The sequence below is a fragment of the Macrobrachium rosenbergii genome, chromosome 6, assembly GCF_040412425.1.
Source record: "Macrobrachium rosenbergii isolate ZJJX-2024 chromosome 6, ASM4041242v1, whole genome shotgun sequence".
Classification (NCBI taxonomy): Eukaryota; Metazoa; Arthropoda; class Malacostraca; order Decapoda; family Palaemonidae; genus Macrobrachium; species Macrobrachium rosenbergii.
Genome location: NC_089746.1, coordinates 21,029,710 through 21,047,760, shown reverse-complemented (window position 1 = coordinate 21,047,760; position 18,051 = coordinate 21,029,710). Strand labels below are relative to the sequence as shown.

Here is an 18,051-nt window from a genome sequence, read left to right as displayed (position 1 = left end):
TAAGTGAAACTTAAAAACTATTATACTATAGAGGTAATGGACTTGGATAACACATGCTACATTTTTACCTAACCAAATTATTATCAAAGGTTAAAAAAGGACAATTTTCTTTTATATTTATTCAAAAATGACTTATAATTATTTCATCAATGTATAATATTTTTCCATATCAAAGGCTAGGTTATTAGATAGAGCTACCAAGGCTTGAAACACCACAAACACAGCAGTGTATGGCTGTGAAGATTCAACACCCCAAAAGATAGCCATATCTACAGCGTCACCCTGCATTGCCTGTTTATCTTGCCAAATTTTCCAAAAAATCAATATATTTTCTACATTCAACAACTTAAATATTTTGCCATTTTTGAAAACAAGTGTATAAAAAATAAGTTGTATAAAAGCTATCACCTTTATAAAATGTAAACCAGATACCAAAGTTTATAGATATCTATAAACAGCAAGACACACTTTATTGGTTATAAGAATTTTTTCTAATAACTTTGATTTGAAGCTCTCCATATAAAATACACAACATATAAGCAAAGTATACCTGTTATAAAGGTTTGTCACATTAACTGCAAAATAATTGTGTATTTTGGTGAACTCTATAATACTAGTACTGTAACTCAAAACAATAAGTATTCGTCAATGTTTTATAACCTACTCACAGTTTGGCATGAATCAATTTGATTTCAAGCACCTTCAAAGGTATAAAAAGAATTTTTAGATTTTTGGGGAAACAGATAAATATATCTATCTATTTACATAAAAAAAATATGAAGTCCTTTTCAGACATAACAAACAAGCACATGCAGGAAGACATAAGGAGGACAGAAAAAGATGAAGGCTCTTGCATAGGCACTGGCAGCTTACTTTTATTTAGTTTAAACATCATTTTTGCATTTTTGTTCTGAGGAATTGAAACAATAAAAAAAAAAGCACTAAAGCATCGTTGAATTGGTAGATCCTGGTATCTAAATGTCTTCTTGTCGTTTATATTTAGCTTACCAATAGAGTAAGAAAATAATCCTTTTTTTCCCCTCAGCAATAGCCAAAGGATAATCACAGTTAACTTTCCCTATTTAGATCAAATTATAGAAAAAAAAATGATCTGCTTGACATTCCTTTAAAGAATCCATGATAAAAAAAGTTACAGGAGACAAAACAACCAATCAAATTATCAATGATTATGTCTTTAATCACAGAAGATATTGCAATGCTGAGAAGATTCCCATATTTAATGACAAAAAAACATTTGTTTCACCCCCCACCCCTCCTACAAATAATACAATATATATATAAGCTATAAACATATCAGATCTATACCAGTGCATCAGATCTTGTAGTAGTATTACCTGTACAACACTAAACAGGGGGCCTATACCTAGATGGTATGAATACAAATTTCAATATTCAAAATAGACTACCCATCAACCAACATATATATACAATCACCATAACAATGCTTGGCCTTACTGTACTCTCGCTGCCCACAGCATCTTTTTTGTGTAAAAATCTACCTAACTTCTCTCTTTACTAGTAACTGCAAGAAACATAGCTTAGGGCACATATCAGCACAGTTAAGAAACTGTGTTACTTCTGAATGAAGAAGTAGGCGGCTACTCAAACCTGAAGGACTTTTTGAGTCGGCGCATCGACAGGAATGGAAATACGACTATTCCAACTTGATGATGACAGTATATGAAGTTGTTCTAAAATGTCCTTTGCATGGTCCAGCACCATCTGAGTGGTCCATATCACATTGTTCGTAAGTATATGTATACGTAATGCACATTATTTTTGATTCCTTATATGAAAACTATACAATGACATTAGGAGTTTAAAATCAGTTTTTCCCTAAAATCAATTCTGAGATTATAACAAAAGTTAGTAAATTTATATTTTAATTACATGAAAGGTTTTAAAGTCATTTGCCTAAAATGTGAATGTGTATAAACAATGAGATTCAAAAATAACCAATTCACATAATGGCAGAGAAAAATATACCAGGAAAATAGGACAAGGAAATAAGGATGGTCTTCAACAGAAGAGTGTAGTGACTCTATGGCATATTATTACAAGTTTTCGAACTGATCCACTCGTCGTTTTGTGTTGCCTTTGCGGATCTCCCTCAAAGTTTTATATTTATCTCTTCCCTGTCGAACATTTTCCTTGTGAATTTTGTCCATCGTAGTTTCCTTCTCTGTATCTCTTGTACTCTCAAGATCATGTTTCAAAGCCTGGAAATATATCATAGGTAATTCTTAAAATACAATGCCATTTCTCTTAGTCTTAACAATAATTTAATCTCATTGTTGAAAATTACTGCAGTGTTTTGACTGCAATTTGAGTCCTTGACATCAATACTCTCTCTTCTTCCAAATTCTATGCATCCCCTTTCTTTCCTTCTTTACACCCTCTTCAACTACCTTCTTAAATTTGAAATAAAATGGAATATAAAAATGAGGACAATGGTAAACTATGAAAAAAGGCCAAAGAGAATGGATACACAATACAAAGCAGAGTGCAACGCAACTGTGCTAATTGGATGCTGTAAAAACCCTTGAGCAGCATACGGCACAGCGATAAGCATTATCCTCACACAAAGAGACATAAATGCAATATTGAAATTATGTCAATTTGAAAAATACCTACTCAAATTTATTACTAGTTTTTACTTACAGCACATGAAAATTACATATTCTTTATAAAAGGATCCTGGACAAACAGCTCAGTAAAATAAATGTTTTCAATTACCATGACTTATTACAATGATCAACAATACATGTGAAAGGAAAGGTCAAATATGTCTATTCATAAAATAAATCTGATGCTACTCATGTAAGTTGTTTCAACTTATACTTCTTTACATTGATATGTCCTGTATACCTTTATATCTATGATGATTCTCTCCTCATTCTTTCATATTTTACCAGCCTTGGAATGTAGGAGATGAAGTGTTCCCATTATCTGGCATATTTCATATACTGTACCTATACTTACCTGGGGAAGGCAGCTACTGTTGACTGAAGTTTGATCACAAGAAGAGCTCTATCTTTATCAGTAACTTGACTGATTTACACAGAGTAACAATTATTAACAGGTTTTAGAGTAACAATTATTAACAGGTTGAGAGAGAGAGAGAGAGAGAGAGAGAGAGAGAGAGAGAGAGAGAGAGAGAGAGAGAGAGAGATTTTTATAAATTGAGGTAGATATGCACAGTATCTGACCATTCACATGCCCTGACAAACTCTTGTTATGATAACTGAAAAATCTAAATATCAACATGACATACCTTCAGTTGGTTCTGAAGTCGTTCGTTGCGTTCAGCAAGCGTCCTCCTCTCCTCAATAGGATCTTCAATAACTTCATCACCAGTATAGAGATCTTTGGAAATATCTCCATTGGGGATATCGTCGTTCTCTTCTGTGTCTTCTTGCTCAGCAACGTGATGATGATTAGGTGTAGAAGAAGCTGCTAATAAAGCAGCAGTTGCTTCCTCCTGTTTACGGCGGGCCTCTTCCACTTCATTCTGAAAATCACAAGTCACAATTAAAATCCTAGTTGTCAACATCAAATTAATTTTCCACTTGGTGACTTTGGGATCTAACTATGAGTTGTTTCTTATTCCTTTCTGAACCATTTTTTTAGTCAGATGTATATCCCATACCAGATGAATTCTGGTACCTGATAATGCTCTACAACATTTAAACTCCCCTTTGAGAATGAAAATATTTCTACCTATATTCCCCGTAATCTAAATTACACCCCTAGCAGCTTTTATTTCCTCTAAAAAACAAACCAAGGTAAAAAAAAAAAAACAGAACAGATAAGAATCAATACAATAAGATAAGGAAAAAATGTTATCTGGAATTCAACCACTATTATACTGTTCCTTAATAATGATACAAACTTCCTTCACATTACCGATCTTGAAGCACATTTTTCTGCACTACCTTCTAACTAAGCATTAGTACTGTACCTAAATTTTCTTAAAACTAAAATATCTTGCAACTAAACATACTTGACCATGCTCAGGTATGCACATGCACCATTCATGGTAAAACAATTTAAACCAATACCAAAAAAATTCCAAATCAACAGCTGCCAAACCCTCATAGATCTTTTTACCTTTAAATCATTGAATGCTGTAAATTCCAAAGTTTAACTACTAACTTTTTCGTTAGTGCATTCATGCTTTGAAATTCGGACTAAACATCACAAAACCTACATATCAGAGCAAACCTATATTTTATGACTTCCATCAACTATGGTACCATTTTAAAGCTTCTCAAATTACCTTTAAATATATTTTAAAATACAGTCAGTGCATTTAAATTTCATACACTACGCTAGTTTACTATTAACCATACATTAAAGTATTGCTGGTGCAAAGTAACTTTGAAACAAAAACAATAAATTATTTTATACTTCTGATAATTATCCCATTTTTCCCTGATATGGGGGATCTTGATCACCTCTGCTTTCCTTGCAGGGTCCCTGGGTCCCTACCTTTCCCAAATAAATTCTGAATTTTCCCTTAATAAAAATTTTTAACTACATAAAATCCTTACAATAAATTTAACAAGTTGGTGAATATTTGGACATTGCTTTGCCTTTGTATACATTTACCTATAACTAAGGCTTTTTAATTTGCACATCGCCTAAATTACCAAAAACACATAGATTTAAGTATTCTCCATCAATAAAATACTCAAGTAATACTTCTACTTTCAACTTGAGTAATAATACTCTCTCCTTTTTCTTTCAAATACTTTTCACTCCCAGATATGGGTGGGCTTAACTGCTCCACCCGAAATGATTATTCTGTTAAACAACAATCTTTTGGAAATTTTGCCATGCAAAAATTATGAAAAATCAAAAACATCAAAATAAACTCTAATTTCACACAGGATGGGAAAGGAGGGTAATGAACGGAATCATGATGGCTCATCATTATGAAGAATACGACACAAGTCAATATTTAAGGTTACATCTGTATATTCATTTGCAACTGAACATTAAGTAAGCCTTAAAACACTTTTTTCAGCTTGTGTCTGCAAATGGTAAGTCTCCTTCTGGACTAAGGACTGTTCCTAATGCCATCCCACTTTAGAAGGTTATTCAAGAGTTAAAGGGTGCCTTAAATCAAACTCATAATCAAAAAGCAGGCCATCATGTGATCACTCCTGGTTACCTTACCACCTACGCCTACCCGTGGCTGGCCTTTTTTCAGCTGCAGTTTCAGCATCTTAAAGAGATATTTTCATTAATGAAACACATATAACACAACAAAAACTAAGGATACATTTACCATCTTACATGGTATTTCCAACAGATTTGGCTCACTAGTATAGGACAAAGATGTACAACTAGGACTACAGTGACTACTTGCATTGCATAATCGTAGATAAACTAGAGAATTTACTAAACCAATAGCTAACAAGCAATTTTTCATACATAATGATGAATCTTTTATGCTATTTTTGTCTGACTACTGTTACATAACACAGCTGCAATACTTCAAAAAAATTATGAGCACCAACCCTAAAAAAAAGTTCATTTCATAAAGTTGACTGAACACTAATATAAGGTTTCTCATTTTAACTTCTAAAAAATTAACAAGACAATTTATCATAAAAATACAACTTAAAAAGTCTACTTCCCCTGGCTAGGAAAAAATCTAGTCATAAGGTTATGTACTTAACACAATTCAGTGACATACACCTTAACTAACTTATCAGGATTTACTATGAAAAATAGTAAATGGGCTCAAATCACCAAATCAACAGGCTGAATTCCACAAAAAGAAAAAGAATCCATGCCTACCAAACCGAATTATAGCACTTACATGTAAATTCTTAAACTTATTAAGGGAGCAGCAGACCTTAATGAATGAAAATTGAAGGCATCTCACCTGAAGTTTTCTAGTTTCTTCGTCCTTCTGACTAACTTCTTCTTGTATTCGGTTAACCTCATCCTGCTTGGCACGGATCTCGTCTTCCAACTTTTGTTTTTCTTCTGCTTCCATTTCCTTTGCTTGTTCTAGACGTACCATCATCTCGTGCAATTCTGTCTGCTTGTGTTCTAACTCTTCCTTGGCAGCCTGTAACTGCTTGAGTTGTTCCTCTAAGCGGCGGATGGTTTCTTGAGCATCTAACAATTCCTTCTGACGCCTCTCCATCTCCTCCTGCATTGATTTCAACCTTTCTTCATAGTCTTTCTGCTTTCGCTCTGCTTCTTCACGTAAGGCTATTTCACGAGCCAACTTTTCTCTGCATTTATAAAATACAGGCCATGAGAACCAAACATGATGCCTTAAAATATTAGCAACATGCTGAACATCTGATATCCCTCTTATTTTAAATAAGACCAACAACTAGTATACAATTTCACACCTTGCTCTTAGAGATCAAACAAATTCAACATGTAAGTTACAGTATTCAATAATGTAATTTATCCGTGAGAATCACCAGCTGAGGATACGGTAATTTGAAAGCAACTGTTAGTAACCAATCACATTTTATTCTAATCTCCTTTTCCTATATTATAGTTTATTACTGAATAAATCAGCAATTATTCTATCATCAATTTTTTTGTCAAAATGGAGGGTGATTAATGTGGAGAATTCTTAAATATATCTCTCTTGAGTGTTTGATCCAATTCCTTCTTTCTACAATTCTTAGGTACAACCAATAATAATGCCTTTTAAGAATGGTTTCGAGATTCATTTGATATGACACCTTAAAGCAGTTTTAAAAGAGCAATCCAAATATGGAAGTGACAGCATTTCAGAAAATGCATACTTTCAACACACAGCAAACAATATGAAATTTCTTTTTACCACTTCAATAGCAACCTACAATTATTCATATGCACTAGGTGTATTTATCAAATCATATTCACAGCTCTCAAAGTTCAATATAACAATCTATTTTTTGGATATTTACTATCTTCATTTCAAACAAAAGTGAGAAAATTCAGCATTCCTCTACATACTGTAACTGGATTACATTACCGTTCTTGCTGTTTAGCTAACTTCTCCTCCCTTGCTTGTGCCTTCATTTGTTGAACTTCAATGGTGTCAGGCTTTCTGCGTCTCATGTACAGCTCATGGTTGCCCATGCACAAAGCAAGAATGCGTTTGTTGATACGCAATCGTGGTGCAAAGAAAACAAAATCTGGTGCTTTCTTGTCAATGGGTTTGATAACAAATTTCCTGTCGTTGAAGGAAATGTTTCTAATTTCTGACCATGGGAAGCCAATCTTTGGAGTGAGCCTGAAACAATTGGTAATCAGTAATTAACAGCTCCAATTATAATGTGTAAACCAAAATATACACAAGCAGTACTTATTTTGTACAAAAAGATAACTCATAACATTGTCCAGTAAAACAACAATCACTGTTACAACATTTGCAAATCCTCTGAATACAATTCAAATTACTGTACCACCAATACTGTACAAAAAAATGACCTTATGATAACAAAAACGTAAAAACATAATAATTAAAATACTTACTTGTCGTCCTTCTCATAAATATTGAGACCAAGAGCATCAACACCAAGCCAAAGTTCTGTTCCTTTTTTGTTCTTAATGTCAAAGTAATTGACACCATACATTTCCAAATCTTGTGCCAGTTTAAGATATTCCATCATTGCATCCTCTCTGAAATTCAGCCCCAATAGAGATAAAACATGCTCTGATCATGACATTAAAATATGCAATAAAATTAAATTATAAAACCAAGAGTCCTTGCTCATTATGATTACCCTGTTACAACATCCATTCTTCACATATAAAATTTCAGTACAAAAGACATGAAATCTAATTTCAAATTAAAATGTACCAACGATATATAAAGACAACTGCATACTGTGCCATACTATTAATAATAAATGTATGGCAACATAAACAGTTGAAAAAATTAATGACACATGCCACATTCCAAAACAAGTTTCCTGCTACTGCATTGGCCCCCAGAACATGGAACTCTACTTTCATCCCAGCCCTTTCTTTCTGCCATGACTGCTATTAAAGCTGCTGCTGCTGCTTCTTCTTTCTTTTTCTTCTTTTTTTTTGTCTAAAACTACTGGTGGTACACAAATTTGGGTGCAAATATGATTGCATCCCAGACCTAATAAGTGCATGATTCTGTTCTTCTCTGTCATTACATAAAGTGGTCTCTTCAGAAAAACCCATCTATTCCATGAACAGTTCTAGCTTCAGTAATTTCTACCTTAATGTTTCATCCTCCAATAAAGGTTGTGTTCATTCCCACAAAAAGTGGACTGCCTACAACTCCATCACTCCTATAAAAGTTTCAGTGAGCCTCCTGTTATAGCCTTCACGGATATGGAAAATTCTTTCACCTACTGCTTGTAGCCTTATATCATCTTTTGCAGCTCCCTCGGCTGTACTGATGACACTTTTATTTTCATATTTACTTAAAGAATTCTAGTTCTTATGACCCATTTACGTTGTCTAGACATCATCACTTACATTGTCTAGACATCATCCTTCAGTCAATTAATTGAAATCACAAGCTCCCCTCCCAGTAAGTCAAATGACTTTTATATGTCCTATTATTCTGTGGTCACAAACCTTTTCCCAGTGACTCCTCCCCCTAAAGGAAGACTGTTTACCAGCATTTTATTACAGAACATAGCTAGAACTTTGTGAAATTATATTCTTTAGCTCTTCATCTACTCCATTCCAACACTTTGCTGAAACATTTCCGCAGGAATACCAGGAAACTTCCTCTTGGCTTGAATGGGTTTTTGGGAATAATTAGGTCCCATTACCTGAACAGGTCTCTTCAACAAAAACTACTTAGGCCAGCTTTCCCTGCATTACTCTGCCTGACCAGACCCGAGAAGGATCACCCCAAACTCTTCCTGTCAACTAAGCACCAGGAAGGACACGCCTCAACAAAAATGATTTTTTTACTGGTTGCAAAAGGTCATCAAAGTGCAAGAGTGACTGTCACAAAATCAGGGCACTCCAGATTTTTATAGTTATCAGACATGTTAGAATTCCAGGATCATAAATGGAAGTCAATCCATTTTGTTAACGTCCACTTGAGAGACTACTCACAAAGGGATGGGGAGGCACCCACTGGGTCCATTTATTCATGAAAGGTAGTGTTATTCCTCAAGCAAAATATGCACTGTATTGCTCTAACTCTTTCCAACTCAGCACAGATCACCATCACTCATGAATGAGACATGGGTTAAAAGGCTACAAGCTGCTATGTCCCACATTAAAGGTTATGTGCCGTTGTTCATCTTTTTTGCAAAGGAGTGATTCACAAGTTACAAATGGGATTTTTTGGAATTGGTTCCTGACCTTCTGTCCCGCAAGTGCTCCTCAACCCATCAAAGCTTGCATGAGTCTTTGCTCCTATCACCTAATTAATGATTTAGCCTATTTATGACTGATGAATTTGTCATGTAACAACTGAAGCTTTTAGGAAGAAAAACAGAACCAAAACAAACCCACTAATCACAATACTTGTCCTCCTCCCAGTCCCCTAACTTTAAATTGTTTGATAAACACACAAAGAATGAATCCAACAGTTCCTTACTACCAATAAGACATTGGTGAACATGTGCACTATCACTCAAGTAAGTGGTTTCTTGGCTATTCTTCCCCCATACACAATACTTCAGAAACTAATTATCTTGGTAATTGGACACAGAAAATTACAGCTAATTATGGTTATCAGAACCCTCCAAATTACTTTGTTTCCAAGAACTTTTTTTTTTTATTAAAACCTCATTTAATAAATAAGGACTTGGTACCTGTCTGGTACCAAGATTCACTGACCCATTAAATTTTGGTCGCCAATTTCTATACCAAACCAACCAATCCAAGAAACAAACTAAATCATAACACCAACAAGCTTCAAGCCATAACAGCTTCCACTTAATCAAATCAAAACCAATAAATTAGCCATCATTCTCAAAACCAGCACAGTAGCTATCATTACCTGTCTAAAATTGATCTAATTTTAACTTCAATCTTGGCATTAAACACTAATAATACATACCTAAGCATGCCCTTGTGCTCATGATACCATGTGATAATTCTTCCTTCCCAATCATCTCGAGTGAGTTTATGTTGATCCATAACACGCTGTGGGAGGAGGCGGTCATTGGAGAGGAACCCTGGTTTGTGGAAATCAGGACTGTGGTCACCATATTTTGCTTGTACTGCATATGATGCCAATAATACAGATGTTTCTGGAGGGCAGTAGATTTCATCGGAAAGGATGGCATTTTTGACTTGCAAATAAAATAAGCGCTGAAATGATGGAAAACTCAGTTAGCCCAAATCAGAAAAAAACAGAATGAATGTAATACAAAAATCCACAAATCATCATGTACTGGTTATGGCCACTGTTCCTAACCAAAACACTGCAACGAAATATAAAATTCGAATGAGGATGCTGTAGCATATGAATACATCCTTACCAAAGTGATATCTTGAATAATTTCTTCTGACACATCTTCTGGGTAGAATTTGGCTCGGAATTTGAACTGTAGAGGTGTTTCCTTCTTTACGTCTTGTGATAACACCTGGTGCAGAAAAATTCTTTGGTTACATTCTTCCAACACTACACATACTTGAATTATTAGTTAAAATGTTTGTTGGACATCACTATAATCTGAACAAACATACTGACAATACTGTCGAACTTCTCAAATCTAGTACAACTTTCAAAAGATTCATGACATAAGTAATTTTGGCCCAAACCTACAGGAGATATGAAGCTGTTGCTTCTCTTTTGCCACCTACCACTCAATTTTAAAAAAATAACTCAACAGAAACTCTATACATAAAAAAAATCCATAATTTTAGTAGCAGCACAAAACCTATGCATATTGATTTTCACATACATGGGGGAAAAATTGCACCCATCATGATTAAACATCTTTCTGTAATTCAAATACAATTATAAAGTCCCTCCTTTATCAAACCAAAATCACTGAACTGCAGGTAATTTCTAAGCTCTTTTCTGTAATGAAACAGTAAGAAAGTTTAGGATAATACAGCTAACTATCATTCTACCAAAGTGCACTACTTTAACTATGACACTGTCTTTAGCAGCAAACCAGCCAAAGTTAACAATGAAAAAACTGGATACACTGTTACTGAGCTTCAAGAATCATATACAACCAATAAAACTAGTAAAAAATATTTTGAAAATTCTTGAATTACAACTTTCTCTAAATTCAATAAACAATGAACAAATACAACCAACTCTAGTAAAGTGAAAGAGTTGTGAGTTACTACTGCTTGTTGAAGTAGTCTCATATAATAATCCATTCACTTATAATAATGACAAGATATTTAGGACTTCAACTGACACCACACATCTGTAAATGACTTTCTCACCTACTGACACATCCATTTTACAACTCTGAAATATAATTTTGTTACTATTATCTACGTTTCACCAAAACAGTGGGGAAAAACAATTGAAAACCCAAAGCTCAACTACAAAGGATGAAAATGAACATCAAAATTACAAACACAAAAAGACCCTTCAACCTAATTAAGAAAAATCAAATGACTCCTAAAAAGGCACTGACACAGAAAAAAAACCTTTAAATACATAGTGCTATTAAACTTTTTCCACACACCTGAAGAAGTTGAGATCTAATATGTCTTGGGTTAAGTAATTTCCACCTGCCCAGTAGATAAAATAAAGGCTATTATCTCAAGGCTTAAAAAAATAAAATTTCTGTTGAACGTGTGTCGATTTCCTAAATTGAACCTACATGTAAAAATAAAGGTGGCTTATTCAGAATTTGTTTTGATGAAATCTCAGACTGAATATCACAGCACACACTCACCCGTCAGTAAAATTTTACCATTTTTAAAGCCTCACTAACCCAGTTCAATAGAACAGCACTTATGAAGATCAAACATAACACCACTACAGTCTGTTCAACATTCTAAGATTGCTGGGGTGGGGCCAGGAAAAGAATACAGCAGTGTCAAACGTCTCGTTATGAATAAAAGTTTTGCCTTTTTAGAGCTTGTTCAAGTGAAATTTAAAAAAAAAAATGTTATTCATTTAAAGATAACTTCGAAACATATTAGACTTCACATATTTGCAGTACAAGTCCAATTTATCTTCAAAAAAACAGAGACAGCATAATTTTTGGCCGCCGCTGCCAAACCTCAGTTTCCCTGACACGTGGTCAGCAAGGTCATTTATATGGCCAGCTCGATCTAAAACAATAACAACGGTGGTCATATCAAGCAGCCAGTCACTGGACAGTATTGATAGCCCAAGGGATGGCCAAAGCAGATCAATCTCCCCACAGCCAACATCTTAACTCCCAGGTCAAGTAAACTGTTTATAACATTTCAAAATTTTTCATATTAACGAAACAACAAGGATGCCCTGTAATTAATGGTAATTTATTTTTCTCTCCTAAATGATAAGTAGCTTATTTAACCTGCAGAGGCACTGAAAACACAGTCATGTAACCATAAATAAATTCTAATATGGAATATGGACAATAACCAAATGACTTGAAAAACCATTCCTGCTGAACCACCCACACAAATTTTAAGTGTTAATGCATTAAACACATTATGGTATTATTATAAGAACTATGATAATTATTTCCAAAAAGCACACAAAGAACAGAAATTCATTAAGAATAACCAAAAATTACTCGTTTCTTTAGAAAGCGAAGTACAGTAAATGACAGATCTTAGGTAAAGCCATAAACAAGGGATTAACCTCAAGGGTGAGATTTAAAAGGATAAATAGATCTGGCAACTCTGTATTCTTTTCCTGGCCCCAGCCTAGCGATCTTAGAATGTTGAACAAACTATAGAGGCAAAACCAACAACCCTTATATGCTATACTGTAGTTTTGACATAGGGTATACAGTATACTACTGTAAATAATTTCCTAAACAATAATATAGAAATAAAAAAAGGCAGTTTCTAATAGCATAGATTTTTCGGCTACCTTTAAAAAGAAATGTGTCAAAAAGAAATAAAGTCATGAGTGGTATATATTTTAAGTATCTAATGAAAGACTACTAAAAATGTCTAAAATCAATATAGTACTATAATTTATAAGACTAAAAATATTCATAAATGATAAAAAACAGAAAAGAGATAAAAAAATTGCAATACTAAAGCTTTCAGACTTTGGCCCCGGGCCAATTTTGTCCGTACTATATAAACCTTCTATCAGACTCTCTTTTGGCAACAATTCACTCTTTAATTAATTAAATATTGGTTTTTATGGTGTTTTCCTTATACTAGATGGGTCACATACACGATGTATGCATAAAAGATTAATGAAGAATTTTTCCATTTTCCTAAAGATCACAGAGTTTTATGTTGCTAGAATCTCAACGGTCAGAAACAGGATGGTATTTTGTCATCAAAATCTGAAAAAGCTAACATCTGATGTTTATGGTGGAGCTCTCAAGACAAAACACCCTGAGTATGTAGGAACCCATGTAGCAAATAACCTGAAATAAGCATGAAATATAATTTTTGTATTTTCTTTAAGCTTGTGTGCAAACAACTATTAAAATATCTCTATTACCACTGAGAATTGAGGTCCCTGGTATATGACAAAAAATGGTAGTTCTATAGCTATAAGAAACAAATTCCACATCCTAAGCTCTTAAGCCCTATGGATTTGCTGTGAAATATTAAAATATACCTGAAGAAAAACCTAAAGATTAGCCATTTTTTAATCTATGCATACTTTTTTTACACAAAAGGAATAGGTTTTATCAGTGTACTTGAATTTTTATTTTAATGTGGATTCTACTGCTAATACATACAAAATGAGCATAAAACACCATCAACAACTTACAACCAAAGCCACTGAGGAACGGGGTGCAGCAACTTTCAATAAATTTTACACTCTACCTCGAATCCTACAAAGCCTGTAGTCTCCCCAAAAAGCGAGATCTGAATGATTAGCTACCCTTACCAAATGCACATTAAACTTTGTTTTGAACTTAGTCCTTGGAAATCTCCACATGTAGTAGCAAACACGCCAGAGTACACTCTGTTGGCGAAGATAATTGTTAGACCAAAATTTAACTTATGTATACTATAACGCTTATTATAACTGATGCTAGAATTTGAGGACATTATATCCTTCACAGTCTATTTCATTATAGATTTATCCAACACAAAACTTTCAGCTATCTTAAACTGAAAAGTACATCCCATACACATTATTATTCTAGGGACAAAAAATAGAAGACAAACAACACTAGCCTTCAATAATATTTGGTACTCTTGGTTTCCTGACATAAATCACATTCCTAAGGAATTTATATATGTTTCATAACACTTACATATGACAAAGAACAACTTTCACATTACACAAATCTATTAAGTAGAACAGTCTTTTAAAGAGGGTACAATTCTGACCAAGCCTCATGAGGCAACTGAATCAGCATCAACACTACCTCCAAATTACTTATTGTACAACATCAGATGTTGTTCCACCCAGCTTTAGAAAATTGCTCTAGACAACCCAGAAAATTCTGCCAAACCATCATGTCCTTTAATGTGCTGCTGGTAGTGTGAAAAAGGCAAAGCGTTAAATAAGGGTACAAGCATTTTGATGATGTTTGAATAAAATTGAAGTTTAACTAGGGGAACACAATGCTGTACTACAGAGTTCTTGGATTAGACAAGCCCTGCTAAGGAATGGGGAATCTATGGTAAATCCCTAAACTAGACAATGCCAATGTACATTCAGAATTTTCTTGTTATTCAGGTTCTCAATGATTTTAGTGGCATCTCGGCTTCTAAGCAATGCTTGAAATCATAGCCAAAAGGGGAAGAAAAAAAAACTTCTCATACATGAAATGCAAGGGGCAGCTAAAGAACTGGAAGACAACAATTTGAGACAAGTTTTATATCATTGGTCAAAGAATTTTTAAACTGAAAATCTAACACGGCAAATAGGTTCTTTGACAAGAAGGTTCAGAGATGAAATATCGTAATATAAGGCATGAAAACTGATATAAAAAATCTTTAACATTAATATTAATATGCAAAGAAATTTATAATGAGGATGCTGGGTGAACTTTAGCTTCAGAAAGGTTACTTCAATAGGTTAAATGAGGGCATAGGCAGTGTTAAGTGTTAATCTGTTAATCTTTATGACAGACGAATAAACACTAAATGGAATGGATGTCTCAAAAAGAATGAGTTTCAAGTTTTAGCAAAAAGTGAGGAAAGCTTAGTACTGAAATAAATCAAACCTCCAAAACTATAAATGGCTCTTCCTTTTAAACATTAAACAAATACCAGAATATAATACTTAAATTGACAAACCACAGAGTATGAATTTTAGTATAGTACACTACATTGTTTAGTTTCTCCTAAGATGCACTCTTCTCATTATTTTATCTACTATTCTGGACTTTGCATCTACCTAACAGATTTTACTTATTTCTATGAATAGTACACTTATCAGTCTCTATTCTTCTGTAACTGAATATGACTGACCTTAAAACATACAACTTTACAGTATAACCAGATATTCAAACAACCCAAGGCCTATGCAAACTTATGACATCTCTTGCAAGTCATATCGTTACCTAGCTCACTTGTTAACATCTGTTTTATTTTGCCTTACAGTATCCAATCAGGTACACTCTACATTAAATATCTATCTACCAACAAGATGTCTCATACCCATATTCTTTCCAAAGCTTTGTTATTAAAGGGTGTACCTTTGCAACCACATACTAAAACCAACCTTACTTTTAGTTTGAACAAAGGTGGATTTGTGACCTAGTCAATGAGAGCATGCCCCCAAAGTGCTCTGCTTCCATTTCTCAAAGAATCTTAAAGTTTAGGAGAATCTAATCCATTCTATAACAGCAACGCAACAAAACACCATTATAGTTTATTACTGAACATTTTAAGACCTTAGTTTTACAGTGATAAATCGTATGTTCCTCTTTTCCCCTACAGCTTACAATGATGTTGATCTGTTCTTGCAACGCAATAGGTTGTTGGTACTATCAATAGAGTACCACATGGTTGCTTCAATTTTCAGTTATCTCCAATGATTCATCACATAATAAACAACAAGGATAGAACATACCCAAGCACTTTCTTAGAGAACCTCTTGACTTTGCCTGTAACCACCAAATAAAATTCTTCCTCATGCTGACTGAACAATATGCTTATCTTTTGAGGAATTCTGAAACTTTTTGTTTATTAACTTCTTTGAATAGTTACCTTGCCGTCATAACTACAACCTCTTCTAAAAAAAAAAGCTTCCCCATGGCTCCTTTTTTTGCAGACTATATGCTATTTGAAACTGTTCAGGTAAATACTTCCAAGGAAACTGGTAAGAATGATATGCCCTGACGGTACCCATATTCCTAAAGGTTCTACTGATCTATTTACAAATCATGTTATGTGCTACTTGGTTTGAAATAGGTACTTACACCAGATTTTATGACATCTGGAAGCAATATAATTCCCCCCTTGCCCAATGTGTTAAAACTTCCTCAGCTTTTAGGAAATCTACTCTCACTTAAATTGTTAAAAAATGATCCACATCCTACTTACACAAAATTCTTAACACAATATTGTACCATTACCCACCGAGACAAAAATGTTTATATGTATCTTACTTAACTTTTGATTGTATTTCCACCTTTCGACTTTATAAGGAAAAATGAATATGAAACTCTCTTTTCCTCTCTTAATCCACTTCCATGCCAAGGCTGGAATACAATACCATGTTGAGGAAATTTTCACTGGTTGTTTCACAATAACCATATTTCACATTTCCCCTAGTTGCATTAGTTACCTTTTCAAAATTATTCTTGCTCGTATCACTTTACTTCATTCTGTGGTTCACTTACCGCACTCTTTGTCTATCATCATCATATGACTCCTTTGTCAGATTTACTTCAACACTCAAAACTACCCTATTTTTTCCAAATGATTATGCTGCGCTCAAGGCTTCAAATAATCTTTCCAGGACATTCTCAGTCTCTATGTTTGTTTTCCTTGTGGAAACTAAAGAAAACTACAGTACTCTGCTTAGCTTTCTTAAGAACTGTATCAGTATTGGCAATAATACCATACCTATGATAAGCTAAGATGTCTAAGCTAACCTATCTGTGAAAAAGAATTTTGCTTTATCAATTGATAATTGCCTAATTACATGACACCTTTCAAATTTTGAAAAGTACTATATACTGCTTGAAATGCACAGCCCCAATCAGTACATAATCATACAAACGTACCTTCTAAAAATTATCACTTTCCATCCCAAGGGAGTAATTGTGAATGAAAGCATATAGCTGCAAACTAAGGATTAATATTTCACAAACGACATGAGTGTTCAAAGAAACTATAAAGCTAAGTCAAAACTAATTTCAAACCATAAAAAATTAGGGGCATTCAACATTCCCCTTCAAACAGAAGACTGAATATCCCTCAGGCATTATCATCTTTAACAGAGAAATAAGTAACTAACACACTGTGCTAGTGAAACCAATTTTCAAGCTATATTCAGGCAAAGACAGCCATACACTTTGCAAGAAGGGAATAAGGTTCATCTCATAAGAAAGCAAGATTATACAATGAATTATTCTGAAACTCAACACAGACCTTCAACAGATGGGGTGCATATACCTAAAGTCCAAAGGAGAAGGGAAGATAAAACATCTGTAACGTGTCCATGGACAGGCAAAAAATAATACAAAGTTAAACATGATCAACTAATTAAATTCTAATTTAAACACAACATCCAACACATCTATACAACATGCCCATTACTATACCTGTCACTCAATTCTTACTTTCAATAATGGGTCTCCCTTAAAGATGATCAAAGACAGAAAAGAAAATACATAATTATACAACACAACCTCTTCTCAACAAAAAAGTCTATGCAAGATTCCAAGACTAATCATTCAATGCACAATGCATCAGCCCTTCCTAAATCAAGACATATTATCATTAGCAAATGCAACACACAAAAAATAAGTATATTACATAAAATAATGC

At 33.9% G+C, this 18,051-nt stretch overlaps 1 protein-coding gene across 16 annotated transcripts in view; it reads right to left on the bottom strand.

Annotated features, from left to right (window-relative positions):
- Positions 1 to 104: 104 nt before the first annotated feature.
- Moe (Moesin) overlaps positions 105 to 18,051 on the bottom strand; it is a 169,949-nt gene continuing 152,002 nt past the window's right edge. For all 16 annotated transcript variants that reach the window (XM_067105151.1, XM_067105141.1, XM_067105153.1 and 13 more), the window contains exons 4-10: positions 10,476 to 10,580; positions 10,052 to 10,305; positions 7,522 to 7,668; positions 7,019 to 7,279; positions 5,918 to 6,275; positions 3,296 to 3,532; positions 105 to 2,240 (exon numbers count right to left, since the gene is read on the bottom strand). In XM_067105151.1, the coding sequence (XP_066961252.1) occupies positions 2,076 to 2,240; positions 3,296 to 3,532; positions 5,918 to 6,275; positions 7,019 to 7,279; positions 7,522 to 7,668; positions 10,052 to 10,305; positions 10,476 to 10,580 (1,527 nt within the window). In that variant the 3' untranslated portion in view covers positions 105 to 2,075. The remainder of the gene's footprint in view (positions 2,241 to 3,295; positions 3,533 to 5,917; positions 6,276 to 7,018; positions 7,280 to 7,521; positions 7,669 to 10,051; positions 10,306 to 10,475; positions 10,581 to 18,051) is intronic.